This window comes from Triticum aestivum, chromosome 3D (genome assembly GCF_018294505.1).
Source record: "Triticum aestivum cultivar Chinese Spring chromosome 3D, IWGSC CS RefSeq v2.1, whole genome shotgun sequence".
NCBI lineage: Eukaryota > Viridiplantae > Streptophyta > Magnoliopsida > Poales > Poaceae > Triticum > Triticum aestivum.
The window spans coordinates 166,017,921-166,045,437 of record NC_057802.1 but is presented as its reverse complement, the minus strand read 5'-3'; the positions used below and the strand labels follow the sequence as shown (position 1 = coordinate 166,045,437).

General features: G+C 46.8%; 1 protein-coding gene across 1 annotated transcript; it reads left to right on the top strand.

Annotated features, from left to right (window-relative positions):
- The first annotated feature begins 8,047 nt into the window (after positions 1-8,047).
- On the top strand, positions 8,048-18,149 carry LOC123076227 (uncharacterized). Its single transcript, XM_044498594.1, has 5 exons — positions 8,048-8,349; positions 11,659-11,733; positions 17,419-17,611; positions 17,749-17,953; positions 18,046-18,149. Exons 1-5 carry the CDS (start codon positions 8,048-8,050, stop codon positions 18,147-18,149), a joined length of 879 nt encoding a protein of 292 aa, XP_044354529.1.
- Positions 18,150-27,517: the final 9,368 nt, after the last annotated feature.

Sequence of the window (27,517 nt, the reverse complement as noted above, 5' to 3'; positions counted from 1 at the left end):
AAAGATTTTGGGTTTATACAAAGTTCATGAGAAACTTGTATTTCCAAAGAAGTGAGTGGGAGCACTATAGAATTTTTTATGAGTATATGTTGTTAACATATTGTTGATCAGAAATGATGTACAATTTCTGGAAAGCATCCAGGGTTATTTGAAAAGTCTTTTTAATGGAAAACCTGGATTAAGCTACTTGAACATTGAGCATCAAGATCTATAAGGATAGATCAAAAACGCTTAATAGTACTTTCAAATGAATACATACCGTGACAAGATTTTGAAGGAGTTCAAAATAGATCAGCAAAGAAGGAGTTCTTGGCTGTGTTACAAGGTGTGAGTATTGAGTAAGACTCAAGACCTGACCATGGCAGAAGAAAGAGAAAGGGCGAAGGTCGTCCCCTATGCTTTAGACGTAGGCTCTACAATATGCTACGTTGTGTACCGCACCTGAAGTGTGCCTTGCCATGAGTTAGTCAAGGGGTACAATAGTGATCCAGGAAGAGATCACATAACAGCGGTCGAACTTATCCTTAGTATCTAGTGGACTAAGGAATTTTCTCGATTATGGAGGTGGAAAGGGGGTTCGTCGTAAAGGGTTACGTCGATGCAAACTTTGACACTAATCCGGATGACTTTGAGTAGTGAACCAGATTCGTATAGTAGAGCAGTTATTTGGAATAGCTCCAAGTAGCGTGTGGTAGCTGCATCTACAAGATGACATAGAGATTTGTAAAGCACACACTGATCTGAATGTTGCAGACCCGTTGACTAAAACCTCTCTCGTAAGCATAACATGATCAAACCCTATAACTCATTGAGTGTTAATCACATGGTGATGTGAACTAGATTATTGACTCTAGTAAACTCTTGGGTATTAGTCACATGGCGATGTGAACTTTGAGTGTTAATCACATGGTGATGTGAACTAGATTATTGACTCTAGTAAACTCTTGGGTATTAGTCACATGGCGATGTGAACTTTGAGTGTTAATCACATGGTGATGTGAACTAGATTATTGACTCTAGTGCAAGTGGGAGACTGTTGGAAATATGCCCTAGAGGCAATAATAAAATGGTTATTATTGTATTTCCTTGTTCATGATAATTGTCTGTTGTTCATGCTATAATTGTATTAACTGGAAACCATAATACATGTGTGAATACATAGACCACAACATGTCCCTAGTAAGCCTCTAGTTGACTAGCTCGTTGATCAATAGATGGTTATGGTTTCCTGACCATGGACATTGGATGTCATTGATAACGGGATCACATCATTAGGAGAATGATGTGATGGACAAGACCCAATCCTAAGCATAGCACAAGATCGTGTAGTTCGTTTGCTAGAGCTTTTCTAATGTCAAGTATCATTTCCTTAGACCATGAGATTGTGCAACTCCCGGATACCGTAGGAATGCTTTGGGTGTACCAAATGTCACAACGTAACTGGGTGGCTATAAAGGTGCACTACAGGTATCTCCGAAAGTGTCTGTTGGGTTGGCACGAATCGAGACTGGGATTTGTCACTCCGTATGACGAAGAGGTATCTCTGGGCCCACTCGGTAATGCATCATCATAATGAGCTCAATGTGACTAAGGAGTTAGCCACGGGATCATGCGTTACGGTACGAGTAAAGTGACTTGCCGGTAACGAGATTGAGCAAGGTATTGGGATACCGACGATCGAATCTCGGGCAAGTAACGTACCGATTGACAAAGGGAATTGTATGCGGGATTGATTGAATCCTCGACATCGTGGTTCATCCGATGAGATCATCGTGGAACATGTGGGAGCCAACATGGGTATCCAGATCCCACTGTTGGTTATTGACCGGAGAGTCGTCTCGGTCATGTCTGCATGTCTCCCGAACCCGTAGGGTCTACACACTTAAGGTTCGGTGACGCTAGAGTTGTAGAGATATTAGTATGCGGTTAGCCGAAAGTTGTTCGGAGTCCCGGATGAGATCCCGGACGTCACGAGGAGTTCCGAAATGGTCCGGAGGTAAAGATTTATATATGGGAAGTCCTATTTTGGCCACCGGAAAATGTTCGGGATTTTTCGGTATTGTACCAGGAAGGTTCTAGAAGGTTCCGAAGTGGGGCCCACCTGCATGGGGGGACCCACATGAACGTGGGTAGTGGGGGCAAGGCCCCACACCCCTGATCAAGGCGCACCAAGATCCCACCTTAGAAGGAATAAGATCATATCCCGAAGGGATAAGATCAAGATCCCTAAAAAAGGGGGATAACAATCGGTGGGGAAGGGAAATGATGGGATTTCTTTTCCCCACCTTTGCCAACGCCCCAATGGACTTGGAGGGCAAGAAACCAGCCCCCTCCGCCCCTATATATAGTGGGGAGGCGCATGGGAGCAGCACCCCAAGCCCTGGCGCCTCCCTCCCTCCCGTGACACCTCTTCCTCCCCGGTTGCGCTTGACGAAGCCCTGCCGGGATCCCGCTACTTCCACCACCACGCCGTCGTGCTGCTGGATCTCCATCAACTTCTCCTTCCCCCTTGCTGGATCAAGAAGGAGGAGACGTCCCCGCTCCGTACGTGTGTTGAACGCGGAGGTGCCGTCCGTTCGGCGCTAGGATCATCGGTGATTTGGATCACGACGAGTACGACTCCATCAACCCCGTTCTCTTGAACGCTTCCGCTCGCGATCTACAAGGGTATGTAGATGCACTCCTCCCCTCTCGTTGCTAGCATCTCCTAGATTGATCTTGGTGACACGTAGGAAAATTTTGAATTTCTGCTACGTTCCCTAACACGCGCGTCCTTTCTGCTTTTTGTACGCCAAACTTGTGGCCGCTTGATCGCCGGATTTGTGGCGTCTATTTTGTGAGCGGGAATGTCTACGTTTGAATTTGCCGCGGCTGGGGGGCGGCGCCTGGGGCGTGGCTGGGAGGTAGGTCGCCCCCAGGGGGCAATCTAGCCCCGGTTCGCCCCCAGGCCGCTCTTTTTCGGCACCCTGAGGGGCTGAACGGCTGGAGATGCTCTTACTTTCCAGCCGTCTAGATCGAGTCCTTTGTTCGTCCCCTTCCTCCGCATCTTCCTATATCCACCCTGCAATTAGACCCGCAAATCTTAATATAACGGTCATGCTTGATCTAATAGCTCTATGATGTGGACAATTTTTGATGACTGACCGTACTCCACCATCCAGAAGCCTTCCCTCAAACTACCGGTCCGGCCTCCCCTACCATCACGCACCTGCATCGTAATCCCTCCTCCAATCACGCAAGGCACACATAAAAAAGGAAACTGATCTCCGCACCCGCATCGTAATCCCTCCTCCAATCCGGCGTCGTCTCTTCTTCCCAACCCTCCATCTGGTGCCCTGCTCCACCCTCGACGGGCTAATGCCGGCCAAAGATCGTGCTTCGGCTAGAGTGGTTGCCCAGGCGCAGGCACGCGATGCAGTCAACGCGGGGCGGCGGCAGCAGCTCGATGCAGGGAACGGTGATGGCCAAGGCGTGCACTCCGGCGGGGCGGCGTGGATCTGGCGGAAGGCAGCCGGATCGGATCGACGATGGGCGGCGCTGGCGAGTCGGAGGGACGGCGGTGGCGGCTGAGCTCCTCCATGGCCTGCTGCGTTTCCAAGGAGAGAGAGAGGGGTTCGAAGGTGAGGAGATAGAGAAGAACGGAAGGAAGGGAGAGGAGGAAGGGCAGGGGCACGGCGGCCTCGACGGCGAACCTCCGGTGGCGACGGTCTCCGGTGAGAGGCAGCGCACGGCACCGGCGCGAGCCTATGGGGCGGCGGCAGCGGCGCCAGCTTGGAGCTGCGGGACATCGGGCATTTTGGATATGTTTGGATGGCAGGCCAAAAGTTGTGCATATTGGGTACATATGGATCGCTGTCAAACCTGCTTACAAAAGATTGGCATGATTTATCCTACTGTTGGCTATATCCGAAGTATTACTACGTACCAAATCAATGACTCTTGGTGTTTTTACGAAAAAGGGTTTCCCCGCTTTATATTATAAAGCAACAAACCGAGCATCCCAACATAACAATATAGAGTACAATCAAGTCATAAAGTCGCGTTGGGGGCACAGTAAGACAAGCCCCAAACAAAGCTAAAAAAGAAGCTAATCCGGCTCGGGAGGTGGTGGTGGTGGTGGTGGCGGAGGAGGAGCAAATGCCGACGCCGAAGAACGAAAACCAGCTATGATGTTGTCGATGGCGTCCCGGTCTCGCCGCTTGCTAAGCGGTCTCCAAAGCTGTAAAAAGGCCACATGCATGCTTATTCGGTCAACACAGCACTGGGATCCCTATAGGTAGAAGCATAAGAATAAGACTGGTCTTCTGATCCCCGTAGGCCTTCAATGCCCATTTAGGAATTAGGACGTTCAGGAGGCACACAACAACCTGAATTTGTAAGGCGCCCCTGATTTAGTTGGTATTGTTTGTTTCCAAGTTTGCATTGCCGGCAGATTTTGTTAACCATATCTTTGAGATTTTTTTCCCGTTGATTTTGGTACAGAAACCGAATTACGATACCTTTGTAAATTTTGCTTTACTTTGGTAGTTTGGTACAAATTCATTCTCTAGACTGATAACATTTTGTTGACAAGAGTGTCAAATTTATTTCTGTATGTACTTGCCTCCTTTCGTTTGTTATTAAAAAAGACCTCCTTTGATTTACAGGAATCTTGTTGGAATTTATCATTATGTCAAAATGGTTATGATCTGCTATATCTCTATCACCTTCTTGTTGTTGCTTTATCTGTCATTCACAACTCATAACAGAAGTTTCATGTAGCCAGATAGAAAATCTCAATGAGGTACGGCCCTTTCCTTTTTTCTATGCCTCCCTTGACTTGGTAGCATAATTCTTGAAGGCTCCATTTTATCATGCTCGGTAGATGATGCAGATTAGAAATTTCTTCGTATTACAGTACACTTTATGCCTCCTTTTCTTTTCTTTATGCCTCCCTTGATTAGAAATTCTTGAAGGCTTCATCCTGGGAGTTGATTATAAATCTATTTGTATGACCTCTTTGTGTAGTTGTTTTATTTATCACGAACTTAGAAAGCGTCGTAGTCTTAAGTCTGATTCTAAGTTATCATTGCTAATTTGCTGGCAGCAAAACTAGACTACGGGAAGGAGAACTCAACGAGAGGATAGCAAAGCTTGCCGGTGGTGTCACTGTCATTCAGGTATTAATGGAGGGCATTATCTGTTGACAGGCTGCTCTTTTCCTTGATAACCTGTTGGAAGGAAGGATGATATGGTGACTGTAACCCATGACTTGATAGGTGGGAGGATGAACATAAACTGAACTTAAAGAGAGGTTGGGAGTTGAGGATGCTCTAATGTAACTAGGTGAGTCAATCAATGTTTTGTCATTGAACATTTCGAGTAGTCAACTTTGTATTTGCTTTTCAAAGAAGCAGAATTAAGTTAATTAGTTTGTTGCTTCATTAAACCTTCTGACTTCTTCTTTTCGCACACTGCCGTTGAGGAAGGTATTGTTGTTGGTGGAGTGTGCACTCTTTTCCGAATCGGGTATTACACTGTCACAAATGTATGCTGAAGCTACTGCTTACATCAAGGAAAACAGGATGAATGCTTCCTATCTTCACCAGTTTTGTAGTATCATATTCCAAATTGTTGGCTCTTTCATATGGAAATTCTGAAACTAAATGAGTTGGCCTGGAAGGCTTGCTTTCGACATAAGCATTCTGTTTATTTTTGAACAGGTAATATCCTTTCCAACATGGATTGTAGCATACATAATGAAGCAGCTTTGTATCATTATACCCCACACATTAATTAGTGTGATGCATAAATTATATTTTTTGAGGTAGATGCATATAGTAGCTGCCAAAGATTGTTGGTTGTGACTCAGCTCGGGGGGGGGGGGGTCCGTTTTATGCATTCTTATTTGAGGTTTCATCATGTTTTTTGTATTTTTACAAGCTGACATGCCTGAATGGTTGATAAGGTTCAGCTTGACAAATACACTAGAATACTTTTCCTTCCGTTCTTCATATCCCATTTCAGTTTCTATACGTACAGACTGTCTTACAGAGTTGTAAGTTAGTCTGGTTGCCGACGCGTAAACATATACGGAACCAGATAAATACTTCGTATCATGATGATTATTGGATTTCGTATTGGCCATTTACATTTCAGTTAGTTCTTGTAAAGCATCTTCTATTTCTGCACATATAGAAGTTGTTGTAGTCACATATCATCTTCTATTTCCTATTATCCATAACATAGGTAGCTATATAATTTTGGCAGTACAGCAAACCAAAAAGTATATATAATTTTTGTCTGAATTGGTACTAATGTATATTTTGCTATGCAAATATTAGGTAATTTTGGCAGTACAATTACCGAAAAGTATATATATTACCTTCCAATTTATTTATATTATATTATATTTTATTATTTTACTTTATATTATATGAATCTCATCTTGTTTACGTTTGAGACGTGCAACAGACGTGCGTTGCACGTGCAGACTTACTAGTCTTGAGAAAACAGCAACCACGCACAGCTTGAAGAGCGACGACGAGCGCCGCAGGCCGCCCCGCTCCCTGCCATGGATGCGCCCCCCGTCGTTGACGGTGTGCAACCTCACTCGCCGTTCGCTTCCTCGCCATGGCCGCCTCAACGTGCAGCTCGTGGCCATGGACGCGTCGCTGCTCCGGGTTGTGCGGCCCCGCCATGATTGCAGCTCACCACCCCCCCGTGGTTGCAGCACCGAGCTTGAATCGCCCCGCCGCCCTCGCCATCAACACCCGACGCACGGGGGCATCGTGCACTGCCCTCTCGCCGTCGCCTCCTGGGTCGCTGATTTGCCCATATAACCATCGCAGCAATATCAAACGTCGGATGTAGCTTTTGCTGCTGCCGGTTGCAGCCCACCGTGGCAGCACGGGTCGTTGTCTTCAGCACCGCTTCATCGATTGAAGCAAAAAAAAAAACACACCGGTTCCAGCTTTCGTCAGTAATGGTTCCAGCATCCGCACACCGTGCTTGTAGCTCCGCAAGTAGCCGGTTCCAGCAAAAAATCGACCGCCGGGCGTAGCACCATTGCTACCGATGTAGCTTTGGTAAATGTTGGTTCCAGCATTTTTGTATGCTGGTTCCAGCATTTCCCCCGCCAGCATGGAGCTTTGAAGCATCGCCGACTCGCCGTTCCAGCATCTCTGGGATATGGTTCCAGCATCACCAGAACACTGTTCCAGCTCGGGCGTGTATCGACTCCAGTATGGCACGCGTGTCTGGTTGTAGCTCCTCTGTCGGCAGGTTCCAGCATATTGCATCAACGGTTTCAACACCGCAGGTAGTGTGCGTTCTCAGCTCTCCGGTGTAGCCAGTTCGTAACACGCCGCCGGCGTCGTTCCAGCTAAACAAACTGTGCTTGCAGCACCTGCAACGCGCGGTCCCAGCTCCTGGCGCTGGGCGTCTCCTGGGAAGGAGATTCGTCGCAGCGCGCTCGCCCAGTGCGGCGCCTGAGGTGGTTGTAGCAGGAAGCAGAGGTGGCCGCAGAGATGAGGAAGAAGAAAAAGGAACAGCGGCGACAGGGACGAGGAAGAAGAAAGAGTGGTGAAGGAGACACCTTGCGAAGGGATAAGGGAAGCTGGCGTGGCTGCGTAGACCCATCCACCCAACAGGTGCGGCATGTGATAGCGCGCGTGCGACATGAGGGCACATGGAAACGTTTAATCGCGTTGTATTGTACGGTCCACGCGCGGCCGGCTGAAGTTTCGACCGGCGCGCCGGATACAAGTGTTTTTTGTTTTACTGAATTGTTTTCCCCGGAGCCACTTGCATAGGGAGTGCGGGTTCAATTTCAAAAAAAGAGAAGGGTATTTTTGCAAAAGCACGTGACGGACGACCAAAAGCAATCGTTGGTTTATTATTGGCTACTGCTACGGATAACTAGGAAATCACCCGCCTTACCAGCCGCTCGATTAGACGCATCTGACCCGTCCGATCAGAGCAACTCAGTCCCACGTCCTCCTCCTTTCATCTTGCATCCACAGGGCCATCGACTGCTGCGACACCCGCCTCTTTAGCAACGACGGCGATGGGGAAAAGAAAACTAGTGAGACTGCAACATCGACGCACCATCCGTCACACCTATGCCAACGAGCGCATGCAGCTCCCCGAGCTGTCGGCGGCTGATGCATCGCAGCACCGCGAGCCACCGTGGCTGCTCCATGGCAACACAGGGCTTGCCGCCGCCGCACGAAGCTTCATCGCAACTTCTGCGAGAGTTCCATTGCAACGCCGACGAGCTTCAACGGCCTCCCTGGCACTTCAATGCAACTTCGGCGGGCTACACTGCAGCTCCGGTGGCGCTTCATTGCAGCCTGCACGGAGGCAACTGTAGCTCCGGCGGCCCCGGGCGATGATTCACTACAGCACTGACGAGCTTCAACGACCCCCCGCGCGCTTCACTGCAGCTTCAGCGGCCCCCGGCGATGCTTCATCACAACGCCAGCGTGCCCCTTCTGCTTCACCGGCTACTGCAGCCCCGCCAGCACCACACCACCGGTGACCTGACGACGTCATGCTCCATCCGACATACAACACGGTGGATGCTGCACCGCAGCGGGTCAGGTGCACCCTCCGCGGCGCCATCGATGCTCTGCTGCACTGGACGACAACGCCTCAACTGCGAGATGCCGACTGATGCATCCGCGCCGGCATCGCACCACCGATGACCCTGGCAGTCGCACCCCATCGGCAGCCTGCAGCTTGCGGAGTGCCCGCAACAAGAAAAGGCTGCCGACGTGTGGTGGCTGGACGGGCGTGGGAGCACTAGCTCGCTGGCGGCGGAGTTGCTTGGAGATAAAAGGGAGAGACAACGGGAGCCAACAGAGGGGATCGAGCGCCTGGAGCAGTGCGTTCGAGAAGATAAGGAAGAGAGAAGCGGTTTGGCGGTCCCGCTTGGACACGTGGCGCACGACGAAGGCGACTTAAAGAGACGAGAAATCAACCGGTTGAAAAGAAGAGTTTCCCTTTATTATTATGGAAGATGTGTGTGGGCGTGTACCGGGGCGCACGCAATTTGGACGGAGCTAGGACTATCACAGGAGATTGAACGGGAGGTTTGCCAGGACCGATCGGGCTCTATTAACCTTGATAGACTGATCCAGATGCAGTCGTCAGTACATAACATTCCTATAGCTGAGCTCGCCCTTGTAGCAATGTGGTTTATTTGGTGGCAAAGGAGAATCCATACAAAAGGTGAGATAGTTCAGATGCCTCAACAAGCAGCTATGACGATCCGGGTGCTACCAACAAATTTTTTACGAGCAAACACTCCAAATCAGCCTACTCGCAAGCGGGATCATGTATGGAAGAAGCCTGCGGTGGGAGCTGTTAAAATAAATGTCGATGCTTCTTTTCACGCAGATAGGTTCACGGGATCTTGTGGTGTCATTGCCCTGACGACCACGGTAAGTTCCTAGGTGCAGTGACTCATCTATTACCACATGTGGCGAGTATAGAAGTAGCGGAACTAATCGCTATTCGAGGTGGGTTAAATCTTGGAGCAAATCTGGGGTGCACGAATTTGGAAGTTGAGTCTGACTGTCTCAATGCACTTGAGGTCATCTCTGATCCAAACACATATATGGGAACAGGCGTACCAATCATTGCCGAGTGCTCCCTCGTGGCACTGGAGTTTGCTAGTATCACTTTTGATCACTGTAGTAGAGAGGCCAATTTGGTCGCGGATGATTTAGCAAAACATTGTATTAGTTCTGGCAAGTCTGAAGCATGGGAAACTGTCATCCCTGACTTTATTCTTCACCATTATGTAAACGATCTAGCTATCATATGATGAATAAAGTTTGTGATGCTAAAAAAAAATGTGTGTGGGCGCGCCATGGGTCCTGTATTTCCTGTTGCCGTATATATATTGTAATCGGAAAACGGCCGGTGAATTGTTGTCTCCGCAAACAAAAGGAAAATTAGTGCTCGCAAAGAATAGATGTAACCTCGATCCACCGCGCTATATAAATACACAAGATATCTATACCCGAATCAGAATACATATTTTCATCCTCCGGCCGGCCAGCGCTCGTCTAGTTGATATATATACTGTATCAAACACCTTTTCTCTCGGCGTGATTCTCCATCGGCTCCGGTGAACGTACCATGGACATCCCGATCCCGATCTCGTAAGTACCGGCTCGTCTAATTTTTGTTTCCTTCGTGTTCTGGTCTTGCATCGATCGATCTCGTCTTATTTTTGCTACCACCTCACTTCCGTTTTACATTTTGATCGAACCTGAAATAGTGGTACAATCAGGTTTTCTCTTCTTCTTTTTTCGAATATAAAGGTGCTCGCAGCTAGGGTTTCTCTGGTTGAAGTTTAAGCAGAGAATGTTCTCCACACCTTTTAGTATTAGTATTAGTATTATTTGTAAAATACACATATATTAATCAAATAATAATGTTTTTTTCCAATTGCGAAACACACCATCCATTCGCACAACCTCCTGAACCGACATGCAGCTATGGTAGAAAAACAAATTTTTGCCCTATGATGAGCAACTCAATTAGCATCCCTTCTCTAATCTTTACCAATTGAAAACCCAACAAAATTAGGTAATCTCCCTCGCTTCATTCTTAAGATAAAGGAGGGTTGATCTACCCATGACATCCTCCGATAGATATTTACTGAAATATTTTTTTTACCGAAATATCCGACAGATATTTATGATCATGCGCAGAACAGTTTCAAGCATATATAAATAGCGACGTAAAGGCCAACGATACAAGTTTGTAATAATAATCTTACATGCCCCCACGCCGCAATTCCCACATAGTCATACCATTTGAAGCAAAAAAAAAAAAACACTAGCATCCACATTGATCATTGTAATATCAACATGTGGGGTACCCATTTCACCAAGCTTGATTCAATCACATTATCACCATGAAGCATTGCTCCGCCACCTGCCGCCGAGGAGGCTTCCCTTGCTCCGCCTGCTGCTGTTGAGAAGCCCTCCCTTGCCCCGCCGCCACCTACTGTTGAGGCATCCCTTGCTCCGCCACCTGCTGCTGAGGCTTCTTCTAAACCACCAACTTATGATTGGAGAGAAGAGCAACGAGAGAGGGGTCGCCAAGCTGACATATACCTGTAAGAAAACTTGCATTTGGCACTGGTTAGACTTTTACCGCAAATTATATTTATTTTCATTTTCATGCTTTCTGCTGGTCATGTGGTACAACTTGTTTCTATAGTTCAAGTCCTAATATAAAGCTCGTTTGTAGTATAACCGTACCACAGCTGTATATTTATTGTCATGCCTAAATCCACATATATTTGCAAAACAATAGAAATATAGCACCTCTAGGGATTTGGAGGACTGCTGGTGATCGCCGTGTATCATACCCCAAGTTCATGGCCCCTGCACCATGCCAACGGCCTGCAACTACATTAGCTTGCATGGGGTTCCGTGTTATTCTGTGTTCCGTGGTGCATCCCCCTCCCACATATTTAAGAGTCCTTCATTTCTAATCTTTTGCAGACATATATATGATACATATTTAAGTTTGGCATCATTGTGATATATATCTATAACCTAAGTAAGTAGAAGTTCCGGCCATATAATTATTATTTTTCTCTCTAGAACATATTGTAAGAGTAAGAGATGTCCTAATTTTTTGAAACCATTGCAGGTCTCAGCTTGATCCTGCTAAATGCGTAGAACTTGTCAATTCAACAATAGAAAGGATGAAGAATTGTCACAATAGGTAAGAAATTTCTTCTTAATTTCACATCCACTTAAATGTCTAATATTATTCCCTGTTTGTTGAACTTGGATTATGCCACATATATCTACTACAGTATAACCTATGATTGTTAGGACCATATACACTCAAATTCTGACCTGCATATGCAAATAAAACCATTTTTGTTTCACCGCTAGTGTCCCTCGCTGGCCTAATGCCTTAAGTGTGTGTAACCCAGCTACACGGACGCTTTGCTTGGGTCAGTGAGGGACATGCCTAAATGCTAGACTATACTCTCGACTAGTCTGTGTGTAGCTGGTCTACACGGACGCTCTGCTTAGGCCAGCGAGGGACATGCCTAACGCTAGACTATTCTCTCGACTAGTCGTGACTACCCGCGCAACTCATAATCATTGTTAACTACATAAACCCGTGTGTTGCAACGGAAAAAAAGAACATTTCTTCTGTTTCTCTTTCATTGACCTGTGTGTTACAACGGAAGAACACTCACGTATGCATGGGTGGTATAGTCAAGTGATCAATGAATGTATGTGCCAAAAAATGCATTATTGAATTCCTTACGCATGTATGAGACAAAAAAATAAAACCATGATAATTATCCAATTCAATGGCCAAAGAACATAATTTATTTCAATGGCAAAATGATACATCAACTGCATATGTTCTAGTTAGCAATTCTAATTAAAGCCTAGGTGATACGAAGTCGCTCTTGTACTTTCTCACAATATAACAATTGCTCAATTGACATATGTGAGACTTCCAAAATCATTTGTTTAGCATCGACCGGGAACAGCAAAATAGAAGCGCTATTTATTTAGTTTCTGGCATGGAGTAGCAATATACATTGTCAGCATCAATCATTCAATTAACGCCTTCTTGCTAACTCCCAGACATGCACGCTCATATTCCTGCCTGCAAGTAACGAAAGACTAAGCTATAAGCTTAGAGCACCATTGGAAAATGCAAAAATTGTCAACAAAGAACATGCAAAGGGGATAAATACACCATGGATTATTTTCTCACCGGAGTGGAGCACTGGATGGATAGCATGGGAGGGAACTCTTAATATCAAATGATTCAGATGTATAAAGCTACACCACACAGTACAGTTGGCATCCTAGCGGAAGAAAATTACCATGGTAGAACAAATATTATTAAAATCATGAGGCCAAATGGCCAACAATCTAGTTGTTAGAATAAATCCGAGGCACTCCGTCGATCATCCGAGGACCAAGCAATCACACGAGGCACGACACCGAAATTTGTTAGCGAGGTTCACCAATATGGCTACATCCCGGGGCTTGACTACGGGCACTCCTCTCCGTGACACCGTCACAATACCGCACCCGGTCGCCCTGGACACCGGCACATGCCGCCGGCTTCACCTGCGTTCCGGTGCTATTATGTTGGCATAGGTTACATCGTGTGTCTAGCCCCGCTATATATGAGAGGCCTAGGATACAAGTGTCCTACTAGGACACGCCTCTATACCCTATAAACACAATACAACTACAAGTCCAACTGTAACCTATCTTGTACACAATATTCGACACAACTCTAACAAACTCCACCTTGACGAATATTCTCCACCACCTTGAGTTTGTCAATGCGTCAAACTTCCATGTACATTGGACTTGAGCTTATCCCATGAGTACCGCTGCTACTCCAAAGACCCCATGTGACTCCACCTGCAACTTGTAGTCCCTTCTTTTCTTGACCACATTCAACACTCGAGCAAAATTAAGTTCCTTGTTACTCTAGTTTGTACTCCCAGCTTCCAGAGTATCACACACTGATCACTGACCTGCGTGAAATTGAACAACTCACATATTGGATGTCACACATAAGAGTTACCTGAACTCAACATCACTGCCCTTTCTTGACCGCCTGTCTGGACCTTGAAGAAATTTCTCCATTGCTTGTAGTCATCCCGAGTCAAATTCGCAGTTGTCTCACCACATGTATGACCACCAGAGCCCTGGCCCGTCTCCATGTCCCGTGCGCACCGCACGCCTTACTGCTATTACTGCGTCGAGCCTCCGCTGTCCCGGTCGAGTCTCGAGGGCCGCGCACCCCACACCACTCAACCCCATTGCAGAGTACCACCGATCATCACCGACTGATGACGAGTTTCATGCTTTCATCAGACCACTGGGCTCCAGTCCGAACTGCATGTTACTCGCTTTTCCCGCTGAATAGGCTTCGACTCTCTGAGCTCTTACGCCGTAGCCCCTCAATCAGCACCGAGTGAAGTCGACCAGACTCCAGCTCCACCTTAAACATGAATCCATGGTAGATGATCAGTCCACCCACGCGCCCCGTCAACTTCAAGCTCCGTGTATACACCACCTTGAATCAACCCCGCGCCATAGTCTTGTCGAAGCCACACAAGCCCTCGGGCCTGCGTCACGTGTTTCCACGCCCCAGAAGGCGGTCACCCTCAGCATCACGCTCCTACGTCGTCTTCGCCGATCTCACCACCGTCTTCTGTACCAACCGACTTGCGTCGATCCATCAGACTGACAAGTCTGACCCAGCCGAACTTCCCCGACTGCATGACATGCTCAAGGCCCTCAAATCGTCTTTCGCGATTTTTCATCCATCACATGATAATCCCATCTTAGCTGAACTGACTTTCCGCAACGCCTTCAAACATCTCTGTTGTGCCAACAAATCTTTCATCTGTGTCTACCATAACTCAAGGTTTTCAGTTCCGTGAATTTTTCCACCTCAGACCTGATACCCGTTGATAGCATGGTTCTTCGTATGACTAACCCTTAAAAAATTATCCGAGCTTCTTTCCGTGATCTCCAAGTACGCGTGTACTGCTGCAAATCGAAAAGAGTTGCTTTGGTCTTCACGTGATTGCTCCCTGGCACCAATTCCAATGCTGGCTTGCTTTGCCAATTTTCTACACAAATAGTGCTCCGTGCTCCCGATGGCTTGATGGATTTTTGTTCCACTTTGACAGATTTATCTAGCTATCTCCGCGTCATATATAGAGACTCGGTCTCCTTTTTGTCCAAAACAAAATCTCAAGTGTGCACAGGCAGCACCATCGAGCGGTGCACAACAGGCCATGTCTCCACTTGGGCCAGACCGCCTGCTCCACGCACCGCTAGTCCCGCAGCACGCCATGCAGCCTGTGGCTTCCACGTGCACCGCCGATCGACCGGCTGCCCTAGCGAGCCAGCATCCGCCGCGATTCCGCGTGTTCCGCCTCCGACTGCTGCTGCACGATTTTACCGGTGTGCGCTCGCCCGATCGATCCGCCGCACGTCTCGTCTGCTGCCACACGCACACGCGTCTATCTCCGATCTTACTTTTTTCCGATCTCGCTGAGAACCACGCCGCAGCCGGCTGCATCTCAGACTCGATTCTTCCTCCAGATTAACAACTGCGACCTCTTCAAACCTTGCTCTGATACCACTTGTTAGAATAAATCCGAGGCACTCCGTCGATCATCCGAGGACCAAGCAATCACACGAGGCACGACACCGAGATTTGTTAACGAGGTTCACCGATATGGCTACATCCCCGGGGCTTGACTACGGGCGCTCCTCCCCGTGACACCGTCACAATACCGCACCCGGTTCCCCTGCGTTCCGGTGCTATTATGTTGACATAGGTTACATCGTGTGTCTAGCCCCGCTATATATGAGAGGCCTAGGATACAAGTGTCTTACTAGGACACGACTCCATATCCTGTAAACACAATACAACTACAAGTCCAACTGTAACCTAACTTGTACACAATATTCGACACAACTCTAACACTAGTGCAGCCCTGTTAGTTTGGGCCAAAAGTGCTCATATATTTCTAGTGCATCTATTCAAAAGAACTTATGTTACATCACTTTAGGGTTTTATGGAATATTTGTGCAGAACACCCACATCGTGTAAAGTCGGGACAACATACTCACTTCTTGTATATCATCACACCTGTGTCCCAAATTATAAATCTTGGTATTGAACCTCCACCTGCCTAAAAAATTGAATGAAGTAGGATAAGAAATCTGCTGCCATTTCAGATGAATAACATGAGCGAATTAAATCAGCAAGCAGTTTAATTTCTGGGTGTGAACCCAGTATTTGAAGTCTCATGTGCTCACCAGATGTACCATGGTAATTGACCTGACAGGGAAAGTGGTCAAGAATATGCAGCTTCTAACTGATGGAACCATCAGCTCTCATCGTCTTGTTTTCCACAGCCTTTTACAAAATCCAAAAAAAGTAATATCTTGAACTGTGATTCCCAAGAACAACCATGGATCAGATGGGGTTGTATCCGATCCCAGACAAACTAAGGCCCCTGTCCTAACAAAAAAGAGTTCAGCTTGAACCCAGATTGCAGTCTCGTATGCTCAGCAGATGTACCATGGTAATTGACCTGACATGGAAAGAGGTCAAAAGAATGCAGCTTCTAACTGATGTAACAATCAGCTCTCACCCGCTCAATCTGCAACCTTTACAGAAAAAGGTAATATCTTGAACTGTGGTGCCCAAGATTCTGAAGTCCGAACAAACCAAGGCCCCTGTACTAAAGAAAAGAAGTTTTCTGATTCATTAATTTTTCGAACAAAGAAAATTGTCATCCAAATAGGAATACGTAGCATTAACATTGACGAATAGTGAACCTGAGCCGGAGGTTGGATGAGCTGTAATTTGGTTGGGGTTAGAGTACCACCATTAACCCACATCATAAGCATATTATGTCATCCAACGATCGAGCAGACTAGTTGGATCCTTCATGATTGATGTTCTTGCCGCTGGTTCCATGCCATGTTGCCCAGAGGGCCACATCCTGATCGAAGTTTTTACCATTGAATCCATCCCTCGCCTCTGCACCTGCTGGCTCTGTGCCCCCTCGCCAAAATGAGGGCTGCTCGTCCTCAACAAGCTCCGGAGAGCCACCTCTGCTGCCCCGGCCCCGACGGGTGTGTCGCTCATTGCATGGTGGGAGCGCAGCAGCTCTAGCTTGAACAAGGAGGAGGCTAAAGGGTGGCAGTCTATCATCGCCCTCATTTTGTGGTCTCTTTGGAAGGAGAAACGTAACGACAGAGTCTTCAGACAACATTCCCGCTCGGTAACCATCGTTTTTCGTCAGTTAATGCTTGAGGCTCGCTTATGGGCTGATGCTGGCAGGGTGGGTGTGCTGCCTGTTGCTGTGCACCCCCTTGAGCCGGACTAGAGTTTCATTTGAATCCAGCTTTATTTTCTTCTTGGATTGGGCTTCAGCCTTGTGAGCCTTTTTTATCTCTACCTAATCGCAATGTTAGCAGTGCCTACTGCATTTTGAGATTTATTTTTTTACCACTGTCAGTTATTGACGTTTTACACCATGTTCAACCTTTGGTTATGTATACTTGTTACCGACCACTGATATGAATAATACAAATGTTGTTTTCTACTTATTGTTATGTGGATGCTAGAAGGAGGTCGCGAGAGGGCCGGCCTGAGACCTTTTTCCCACGGCCGGACAAGAGGGAAGGGATTTCCTTCTTAATTCTTGCTTGATTAGATTGATACATCTCCTCTCTTTATATAGAGAGATTTACTTGACTCCCAAGCAAGGCTTACTTGACCCCTAAGCAAGCGACTCTTATCTCTAATTAACCCTAACCATTAGGCCATTACGTACTCTAACACCTTAAAAAAAACTTATTGTACCGTGTTATGATGCAGGGATGACAAGTGTGCTGAACAACCTGTAGAGAAATTAAAACCAACAACTACTGACCCGGCTATCCTGGAAGCACGCTATCGCTTTGAAAGACTTATGGAGGAGAAAGAAACAATCAAGAATGGAATGAAATGGATGAAAAAGGAGGTTGTTCCAGCATTTGAAAACTACAGACCAGAAGCTGGTTATGATAAAGTATGTCCAATGTTCCCTCTAAAATTCCAATGAACAACTATTGGCATGTGGCTTTTTACCTTTTAGCAAGTCCTCAACTTTTTGTAACCCTATGTACAAATTTGAGAATGCTTCTAATAAAATGATTGACGTTTCAGAATCTTCAGCACGAGCTTGTGATGATTCACTCCCAGTGTCTCATATATGACACCTTCTCAAAATCGTACCATCACTACAATTTCACAATGAGGACAAGACAGTCTAGGTCAAAGCAGTGGAACTACCAACAATTCTTCGCTGAAGCCAAATCCATGGGGGGTAAAACGCAGTACTTTTGCTGCCCACTGCAGCCTAGTGAGCATGGTACTTATCTCTTTCTACTATCACCTGTTTCATTTCTTAATGTCCTTTCTGATACTAATACACCATTAAATACTTCTGAACTGTTCTAAAAGGTCATTGCTTTGGATGCCGGAAGGTTGGCGTTTCTCTTAGACATCCCGAGAGTGGGGGCTATGAGAAGGGTAATTCAGGCTCTGGATTTCCATCTGATAAGTGAGAGTGCTGACTGACTACCGGTATGTGTTGTCGTGCTACCCATGTTCCTCAGGGTGGTCTATAATATGCCGGTTTGATCATAACTTTTCTACTTGTTATAAAAAAAATCAAAATGTAACTGCATGGAACCTTTGTTGACAAATCCAAATGGATTTTGTACATCAATGGTCAGAGTCATAAAATTTGAATGCACGCATCACTATCTAGGGGAAAATGTGGAGGGGGTATTTTTTAAATTGAACGAAGGGAGTTGTTTGTTACTGGTACTGATTGAGTTTTCTTGTTACAACTTTATTGGCTTGATTTATTGTGTTCCGACTTGTTCCCTGTCGAAGCTTTTCATGGATAATATGTTACACTTTAGAAACCGATATACAAATGCTTTTATTTGGCAGATTAGATAGCAAAGTGTTTCAAAGGCTATGTGCAAAAATTTCACCTTATTAGTATTTTATTGCAAGAGCCTGTGAGATGCGCTGCTAAGGCTAGACTCCTAATTATTACAGATTGGTCCAATAGTTTTTTTTTATCCTTTTTTAAGGAAAAAAATGTGGTTTCATGTTACTCTTGCTCCAAATATCATGTTTGTGAACCGAAAAAAAAACTCCTCCCCCGAGCCGCTCCCGCGAGCGACCTCAGGGGCAAACCCTAGCCGCCGCGTCCTAGCTTCCTCCTCCAGGCATCCCTCCCCCCGCCGCCGCCGCGAGGCGCCGCCGGGCAAAGCCCGGCCGGCGTAGCCAGGTGGCGGCGGGGCGCTTCTCCCTCTCGGCGCGTGCGGCGCTAGGCGCGGGTATGCGCGGCACGCGGGGGTGTCGGGCTGCCGCGGGGCCCGGCGGCGCGGTGGTGGGCTTGCGGGGCGGCCGGTCCTCTGCCTCGCGGTGGGGGTGCGGCGCTCTGGGGCTCCGACGACGCGCGGCGGCTGCGGTCGGCTTCACTTCGGGTGGTGGCGTGGGGTCAACTGTGTCCAGATCTGGCCGGGTCTGGCGCGGGCGACCTGTCGGCTGGCCGGGGCTGTGGGCAGCAAGGCCCACGGCCGTCCCATCCCTGCTGTTGGCTCGGGTTGGGGGTCGTGGTGGCGGTGAGTGGTGGTGCAGACTGGGGGTGGTAGCTGGCTGCGATGCGGTGGTCTGTGTTGCGCCTGGGTGCCGAGGGCTCCGGTTGGCTTGGGCTACGGTCGGCTGTGTCCTCCTGGCGTCTCGGCGGAGGTAACAGCGGCGTGGTGGTGGTGGCGGTGCGGACCCGGCGGCTCCTGTTGGGGAAAGTAGTAATTTCAAAAAAATTCCTACGCACACGCAAGATCATGGTGATGCATAGCAACGAGAGGGGAGAGTGTTGTCCACGTACTCTCGTAGACCGAAAGCGGAAGCGTTAGCACAACGCGGTTGATGTAGTCATACGTCTTCACGATCCGACCGATGAAGTACCGAACGCACGGCACCTCCGAGTTCAACACACGTTCAGCCCGATAATGTCCCTCGAACTCCGATCCAGCCGAGTGTTGAGGGAGAGTTTCGTCAGCACGACGGCGTGGTGACGATGATGATGTTCTACCGACGCAGGGCTTCGCCTAAGCATCGGTACAGTATTATCAAGGTGGACTATGGTGGAGGGGGGCACCGCACACGGCTAAAAGATCAAACGATCAATTGTTGTGTCTCTAGGGTGCCCCTGCCCCCGTATATAAAGGAGCAAGGGGGAGGTGCGGCCGGCCAGGAGGGGCGCGCCAGGTGGAGTCCTACTCCCGGTGGGAGTAGGACTCCCTCCCTTTTCCTAGTTGGATTAGGAGTGGAGGGGGAAAGAGGAGGGAGAGAGGAAGGAAAGGGGGGGCGCCGCCCCCCTCTCCTTGTCCTATTCGGACTAGGGGGGAGGGGCGCGCGACCCTGCCCTGGCCGCCTCTCCTCTTCTCCACAAAGGCCCACTATGGCCCATTAAGCCCCCGGGGGGTTCCGGTAACCCCTCGGTACTCCGGTAAAATCCCGATTTCACCCGGAACACTTCCGATATCCAAATATAGGCTTCCAATATATCAATTTTCATGTCTCGACCATTTCAAGACTCCTCGTCATGTCCGTTATCACATTCGGGACTCCGAACAACCTTCGGTACATCAAAACATATAAACTCATAATATAACTGTCATCGAAACGTTAAGCGTGCGGACCCTACGGGTTCGAGAACTATGTAGACATGACCGAGACACGTCTCCGGTCAATAACCAATAGCGGAACCTGGATGCTCATATTGGCTCCCACATATTCTACGAAGATCTTTATCGGTCAGACCGCATAACAACATACGTTGTTCCCTTTGTCATCGGTATGTTAGTTGCCAGAGATTCGATCGTCGGTATCTCAATACCTACTTCAATCTCGTTACCGGCAAGTCTCTTTACTCGTTCCGTAATACATCATCCCACAACTAACTCATTAGTTGCAATGCTTGCAAGGCTTAAGTGATGTGCATTACCGAGAGGGCCCAGAGATACCTCTCCGACAATCGGAGTGACAAATCCTAATCTCGAAATACGCCAACCCAACAAGTACCTTCGGAGACACCTGTAGAGCACCTTTATAATCACGCAGTTATGTTGTGACGTTTGGTAGCACACAAAGTGTTCCTCCGGTAAACGGGAGTTGCATAATCTCATGGTCATAGGAACATGTATAAGTCATGAAGAAAGCAATAGCAACATACTAAACGATCGAGTGCTAAGCTAACGGAATGGGTCAAGTCAATCACATCATTCTCCTAATGATGTGATCCCGTTAATCAAATGACAACTCATGTCTATGGCTAGGAAACATAACCATCTTTGATCAACGAGCTAGTCAAGTAGAGGCATACCAGTGACACTCTGTTTGTCTATGTATTCACACAAGTATTATGTTTCCGGTCAATACAATTCTAGCATTAATAATAAACATTTATCATGATATAAGGAAATAAATAATAACTTTATTATTGCCTCTAGGGCATATTTCCTTCAGTCTCCCACTTGCACTAGAGTCAATAATCTAGATTACACAGTAATGATTCTAACACCCATGGAGCCTTGGTGTCCATGTTTTGCTCGTGGAAGAGGCTTAGTCAACGGGTCGGCAACATTCAAATCCGTATGTATCTTGCAAATTTCTATGTCTCCCACCTGGACTAAATCCCGGATGGAATTGAAGCGTCTCTTGATGTGCTTGGTTCTCTTGTGAAATCTGGATTCCTTCGCCAAGGCAATTGCACCAGTATTGTCACAAAAGATTTTCATTGGACCCGATGCACTAGGAATGACACCTAGATCGGATACGAACTCCTTCATCCAGACTCCTTCATTTGCTGCTTCCGAAGCAGCTATGTACTCCGCTTCACATGTAGATCCCGCCACGATGCTTTGTTTAGAACTGCACCAACTGACAGCTCCACCATTCAATGTAAACACGTATCCGGTTTGCGATTTAGAATCGTCCGGATTAGTGTCAAAGCTTGCATCAACGTAACCATTTACGATGAGCTCTTTGTCACCTCCATAAACGAGAAACATATCCTTAGTCCTTTTCAGGTATTTCAGGATGTTCTTGATCGCTGTCCAGTGATCAACTCCTGGATTACTTTGGTACCTCCCTGCTAAACTTATAGCAAGGCACACATCAGGTCTGGTACACAGCATTGCATACATGATAGAGCCTATGGCTGAAGCATAGGGAACATCTTTCATCTTCTCTCTATCTTCTGAAGTGGTCGGGCATTGAGTCTTACTCAACTTCACACCTTGTAACACAGGCAAGAACCCTTTCTTTGCTTGATCCATTTTGAACTTCTTCAAAACTTTGTCAAGGTAGGTGCTTTGTGAAAGTCCAATTAAGCGTCTTGATCTATCTCTATAGATCTTGATGCCCAATATATACGCAGCTTCACCGAGGTCTTTCATTGAAAAACTCTTATTCAAGTATCCCTTTATGCTATTCAGAAATTCTATACCATTTCCAATCAGCAATATGTCATCCACATATAATATTAGAAATGCTACAGAGCTCCCACTCACTTTCTTGTAAATACAGGCTTCTCCAAAAGTCTGTACAAAACCAAATGCTTTGATCACACTATCAAAGTTTATTCCAACTCCGAGAGGCTTGCACCAGTCCATAAATAGATCGCTGGTGCTTGCACACTTTGTTAGCTCCCTTTGGATCGACAAAACCTTCCGGTTGCATAATATACAACTCTTCTACCAGAAATCCATTCAGGAATGCAGTTTTGACATCCATTTGCCAAATTTCATAATCATAAAATGCGGCAATTGCTAACATGATTCGGACAGACTTAAGCATCACCACAGGTGAGAAGGTCTCATCGTAGTCAATCCCTTGAACTTGTCGAAAACCTTTTGCAACAAGTCGAGCTTTATAGACAGTAACATTACCGTCAGCGTCAGTCTTCTTCTTGAAGATCCATTTATTCTCAATTGCTTGCCGATCATCGGGCAAGTGAACCAAAGTCCACACTTTTTTCTTATACATGGATCCTATCTCAGATTTCATGGCCTCAAGTCATTTCGCGGAATCTGGGCTCACCATCGCTTCTTCATAGTTCGTAGGTTCGTCATGGTCTAGTAACATAACCTCCAGAACAGGATTACCGTACCACTCTGGTGCGGATCTTACTCTGGTTGACCTACGAGGTTCAGTAACAACTTGATCCGAAGTTCCATGATCATCATCATTAACTTCCTCACTAATTGGTGTAGGCGTCGCAGAAACCGGTTTCTGCGATGAACTACTTTCCAATAAGGGAGCAGGTACAATTACCTCATCAAGTTCTACTTTCCTCCCACTCACTTCTTTCGAGAAAAACTCCTTCTCCAGAAAGATTCCGAATTTAGCAACAAAAGTCTTGCCTTCGGATCTGTGATAGAAGGTGTACCCAACAGTCTCCTTTGGGTATCCTATGAAGACACATTTCTCCGATTTGGGTTCGAGCTTATCAGGTTGAAGCTTTTTCACATAAGCATCGCAGCCCCAAACTTTAAGAAACGACAACTTTGGTTTCTTGCCAAACCACAGTTCATAAGGCGTCGTCTCAACGGATTTTGATGGTGCCCTATTTAACGTGAATGCGGCCGTCTCTAAAGCATAACCCCAAAACGATAGCGGTAAATCAGTAAGAGACATCATAGATCGCACCATATCTAGTAGAGTACGATTACGACGTTCGAACACACCATTACGCTGTGGTGTTCCGGGTGGCGTGAGTTGCGAAACTATTCCGCATTGTTTCAAATGTAGACCAAATTCGTAACTCAAATATTCTCCTCCACGATCAGATCGTAGAAACTTTATTTTCTTGTTACGATGATTTTCAACTTCACTCTGAAATTCTTTGAACTTTTTAAATGTTTCAGACTTATGTTTCATTAAGTAGATATACCCATATCTGCTTAAATCATCTGCGAAGGTGAGAAAATAATGATATCCGCCATGAGCCTCAATATTCATCGGACCACATACATCTGTATGTATGATTTCCAACAAATCTGTTGCTCTCTCCGTAGTTCCGGAGAACGACGTTTTAGTCATCTTGCCCATGAGGCACGGTTCGCAAGTACCCAGTGATTCATAATCAAGTGGTTCCAAAAGTCCATCAGTATGGAGTTTCTTCATGCGCTTTACACCGATATGACCTAAACGGCAGTGCCACAAATAAGTTGCACTATCATTATCAACTCTGCATCTTTTGGCTTCAATATTATGAATATGTGTATCACTACTATCGAGATTCAACAAAAATAGACCACTCTTCAAGGGTGCATGACCATAAAAGATATTATTCATATAAATAGAACAACCATTATTCTCTGATTTAAATGAATAACCGTCTCGCATCAAACAAGATCCAGATATAATGTTCATGCTTAACACTGGCACCAAATAACAATTATTTAGGTCTAAAACTAATCCCGAAGGTAGATGTAGAGGTAGCGTGCCGACCGCGATCACATCGACTTTGGAACCATTTCCCACGCGCATCGTCACCTCGTCCTTAGCCAATCTTCGCTTAATCGGTAGCCCCTGTTTCGAGTTGCAAATATTAGCAACAGAACCAGTATCAAATACCCAGGTGCTACTGCGAGCATTAGTAAGGTACACATCAATAACATGTATATCACATATACCTTTGTTCAGCTTGCCATCCTTCTTATCCGCCAAATACTTGGGGCAGTTCCGCTTCCAGTGACCAGTCTGCTTGCAGTAGAAGCACTCAGTCTCAGGCTTAGGTCCAGACTTGGGTTTCTTCTCCTGGACAGCTACTTGCTTGCTGTTCTTCTTGAAGTTCCCCTTCTTCTTCCCTTTGCCCTTTCTCTTGAAACTGGTGGTCTTATTGACCATCAACACTTGATGCTCCTTTTTGATTTCTACCTCCGCAGCCTTTAGCATTGCGAAGAGCTCGGGAATCGTCTTATCCATCCCTTGCATGTTATAGTTCATCACGAAGCTCTTGTAGCTTGGTGGCAGTGATTGGAGAATTCTGTCAATGACGCTATCATCCGGAAGATTAACTCCCAGTTGAATCAAGTGATTATTATACCCAGACATTTTGAGTATATGCTCACTGACAGAACTATTCTCCTCCATCTTGCAGCTGTAGAACTTATTGGAGACTTCATATCTCTCAATCCGGGCATTTGTTTGAAATATTAACTTCAACTCCTGGAACATCTCATATGCCCCATGATGTTCAAAACGTCGTTGAAGTCCCGGTTCTAAGCCGTAAAGCATGGCACATTGAACTATCGAGTAGTCATCAGCTTTGCTCTGCCAGACGTTCTTAACGTCGTCAGTTGCATCGGCAGCAGGCCTGGCACCCAGTGGTGCTTCCAAGACGTAATTCTTCTGTGCAGCAATGAGGATAATCCTCAAGTTACGGACCCAGTCCGTGTAATTGCTACCATTTGCTTTCTCAAGGAACGCATTAAAATTCAACGGAACAACAACACGGGCCATCTATCTACAATCAACATAGACAAGCAAGATACTATCAGGTACTAAGTTCATGACAAATTTAAGTTTAATTAATCATATTACTTAAGAACTCCCACTTAGATAGACATCCCTCTAATCCTCTAAGTGATCACGTGATTCATATCAACTAAACCATGTCCGATCATCACGTGAGATGGAGTAGTTTCAACGGTGAACATCACTATGTTGATCATATCTACTATATGATTCACGCTCGACCTTTTGGTCTCCGTGTTCCGAGGCCATATCTGTTATATGCTAGGCTCGTCAAGCTTAACCTGAGTATTCCGCGTGTGCAACTGTTTTGCACCCGTTGTATTTGAACTCATAATATAACTGTCATCGAAACGTTAAGCGTGCGGACCCTACGGGTTCGAGAACTATGTAGACATGACCGAGACACGTCTCCGGTCAATAACCAATAGCGGAACCTGGATGCTCATATTGGCTCCCACATATTCTACGAAGATCTTTATCGGTCAGACCGCATAACAACATAAGTTGTTCCCTTTGTCATCGGTATGTTAGTTGTCCGAGATTCGATCGTCGGTATCTCAATACCTACTTCAATCTCGTTACCGGCAAGTCTCTTTACTCGTTCCGTAATACATCATCCCACAACTAACTCATTAGTTGCATTGCTTGCAAGGCTTAAGTGATGTGCATTACGGAGAGGGCCCAGAGATACCTCTCCGACAATCGGAGTGACAAATCCTAATCTCGAAATACGCCAACCCAACAAGTACCTTCGGAGACACCTGTAGAGCACCTTTATAATCACCCAGTTATGTTGTGACGTTTGGTAGCACACAAAGTGTTCCTCCGGTAAACGGGAGTTGCATAATCTCATAGTCATAGGAACATGTATAAGTCATGAAGAAAGCAATAGCAACATACTAAATGATCGAGTGCTAAGCTAACGGAATGGGTCAAGTCAATCACATCATTCTCCTAATGATGTGATCCCGTTAATCAAATGACAACTCATGTCTATGGCTAGGAAACATAACCATCTTTGATCAACGAGTTAGTCAAGTAGAGGCATACTAGTGACACTCTGTTTGTCTATGTATTCACACAAGTATTATGTTTTCGGTTAATACAATTCTAGCATGAATAATAAACATTTATCATGATATAAGGAAATAAATAATAACTTTATTATTGCCTCTAGGGCATATTTCCTTCGGCGAAAGGTGGGGGTTGCCCAGGGGTGCAAAAGGTGGGACCTTTCCGTTCGTCTCTTTGGTTGGTGTTGCGGCGGGTCTCGGGCGAGGTGGTGTCAAGGTCTTGGATGCCGGGGCGGCAGCCCTGGTGGTGGTAGCGCAGTGCTCTTGGGCAGAGCCCGTGGCTTGGTGCTGCCCGGTCACCATGGTCGTGTGGGCGGCGTGGTTACCAGGGTGTGGTGTTCGGTGGCGGTGAGTGTTGGCCGAGGTGAAAACCTGTTCTATCTTCGGACGGACCGGCAGCGGCGAAGATCGTTCCCTTCCTGAAGGCGTCGTCGCGGATCTCATTGCCCGTCATGCGGCTCCAGGGGGGACTCTGATCCTAGGATCGGGCGGTGGCGGCGTTCCGATGTTGTACCCTTCCTGAAGGCGCCGCCTTGGAGCACATGGTTCGTCATATGTAGTTGCATCTCTTCGTGGTGGTAGTGCTAGGGGTGGTGTTGCTGCACTCAGCGCCTATGTATCATGTCCTGGGTGTGTGCGTGTGTTGCGGTGGCGTGTGTTTGTACTGGATGCTTGATGATCGGTGCTTTATATATAAAGCGGGGTGAAAGCCTTTTTTGGTAAATATCATGTTTGTGCAATCCATTCCTGCACACATGAAGAGATGATTCTGTTAGAGTTATATTGATGAAGGCCTTTGGCCTTTTGTATCTAGCCTCTTGTCATTCTCTTGTATATATGATGGCTTTGCCTTCCTAATAATATCAAGTTACATATTTCCCTAACCTGATATTAGAGCTTTAGGTTTTTTCCGCACGCGCAACTCGTGCTTCATCCGATACCATCTCGCGTACCCTTGGTCGTTGCTGTCTTCTTCACTGCCGGCAGCCACTGCTCCTTCTTCCCCGTGGTTGTCCGCTGCTGCTGTTTTGCCACACCCGCCCGCCCGATCTAGCCCCACCATCACCGGCTGCTGTTCTATCTCCCAGCACCACCGCATCACACCACCACTTCTCCTCACGCCACCACATCTAGCCACCTCTCTTCACCACGCCACAACCAGATCGAAGGAAGAGAAGAAGAGATCGAGGGCCAAGGGAAGATCGGGAGTACCAGGGAGATCGCGGGTACCTGATCCCCTGCGCGAACAGCACCTCGTCCGGCTCACCCCGCCCAGGGCGCCGGCCCTTCCT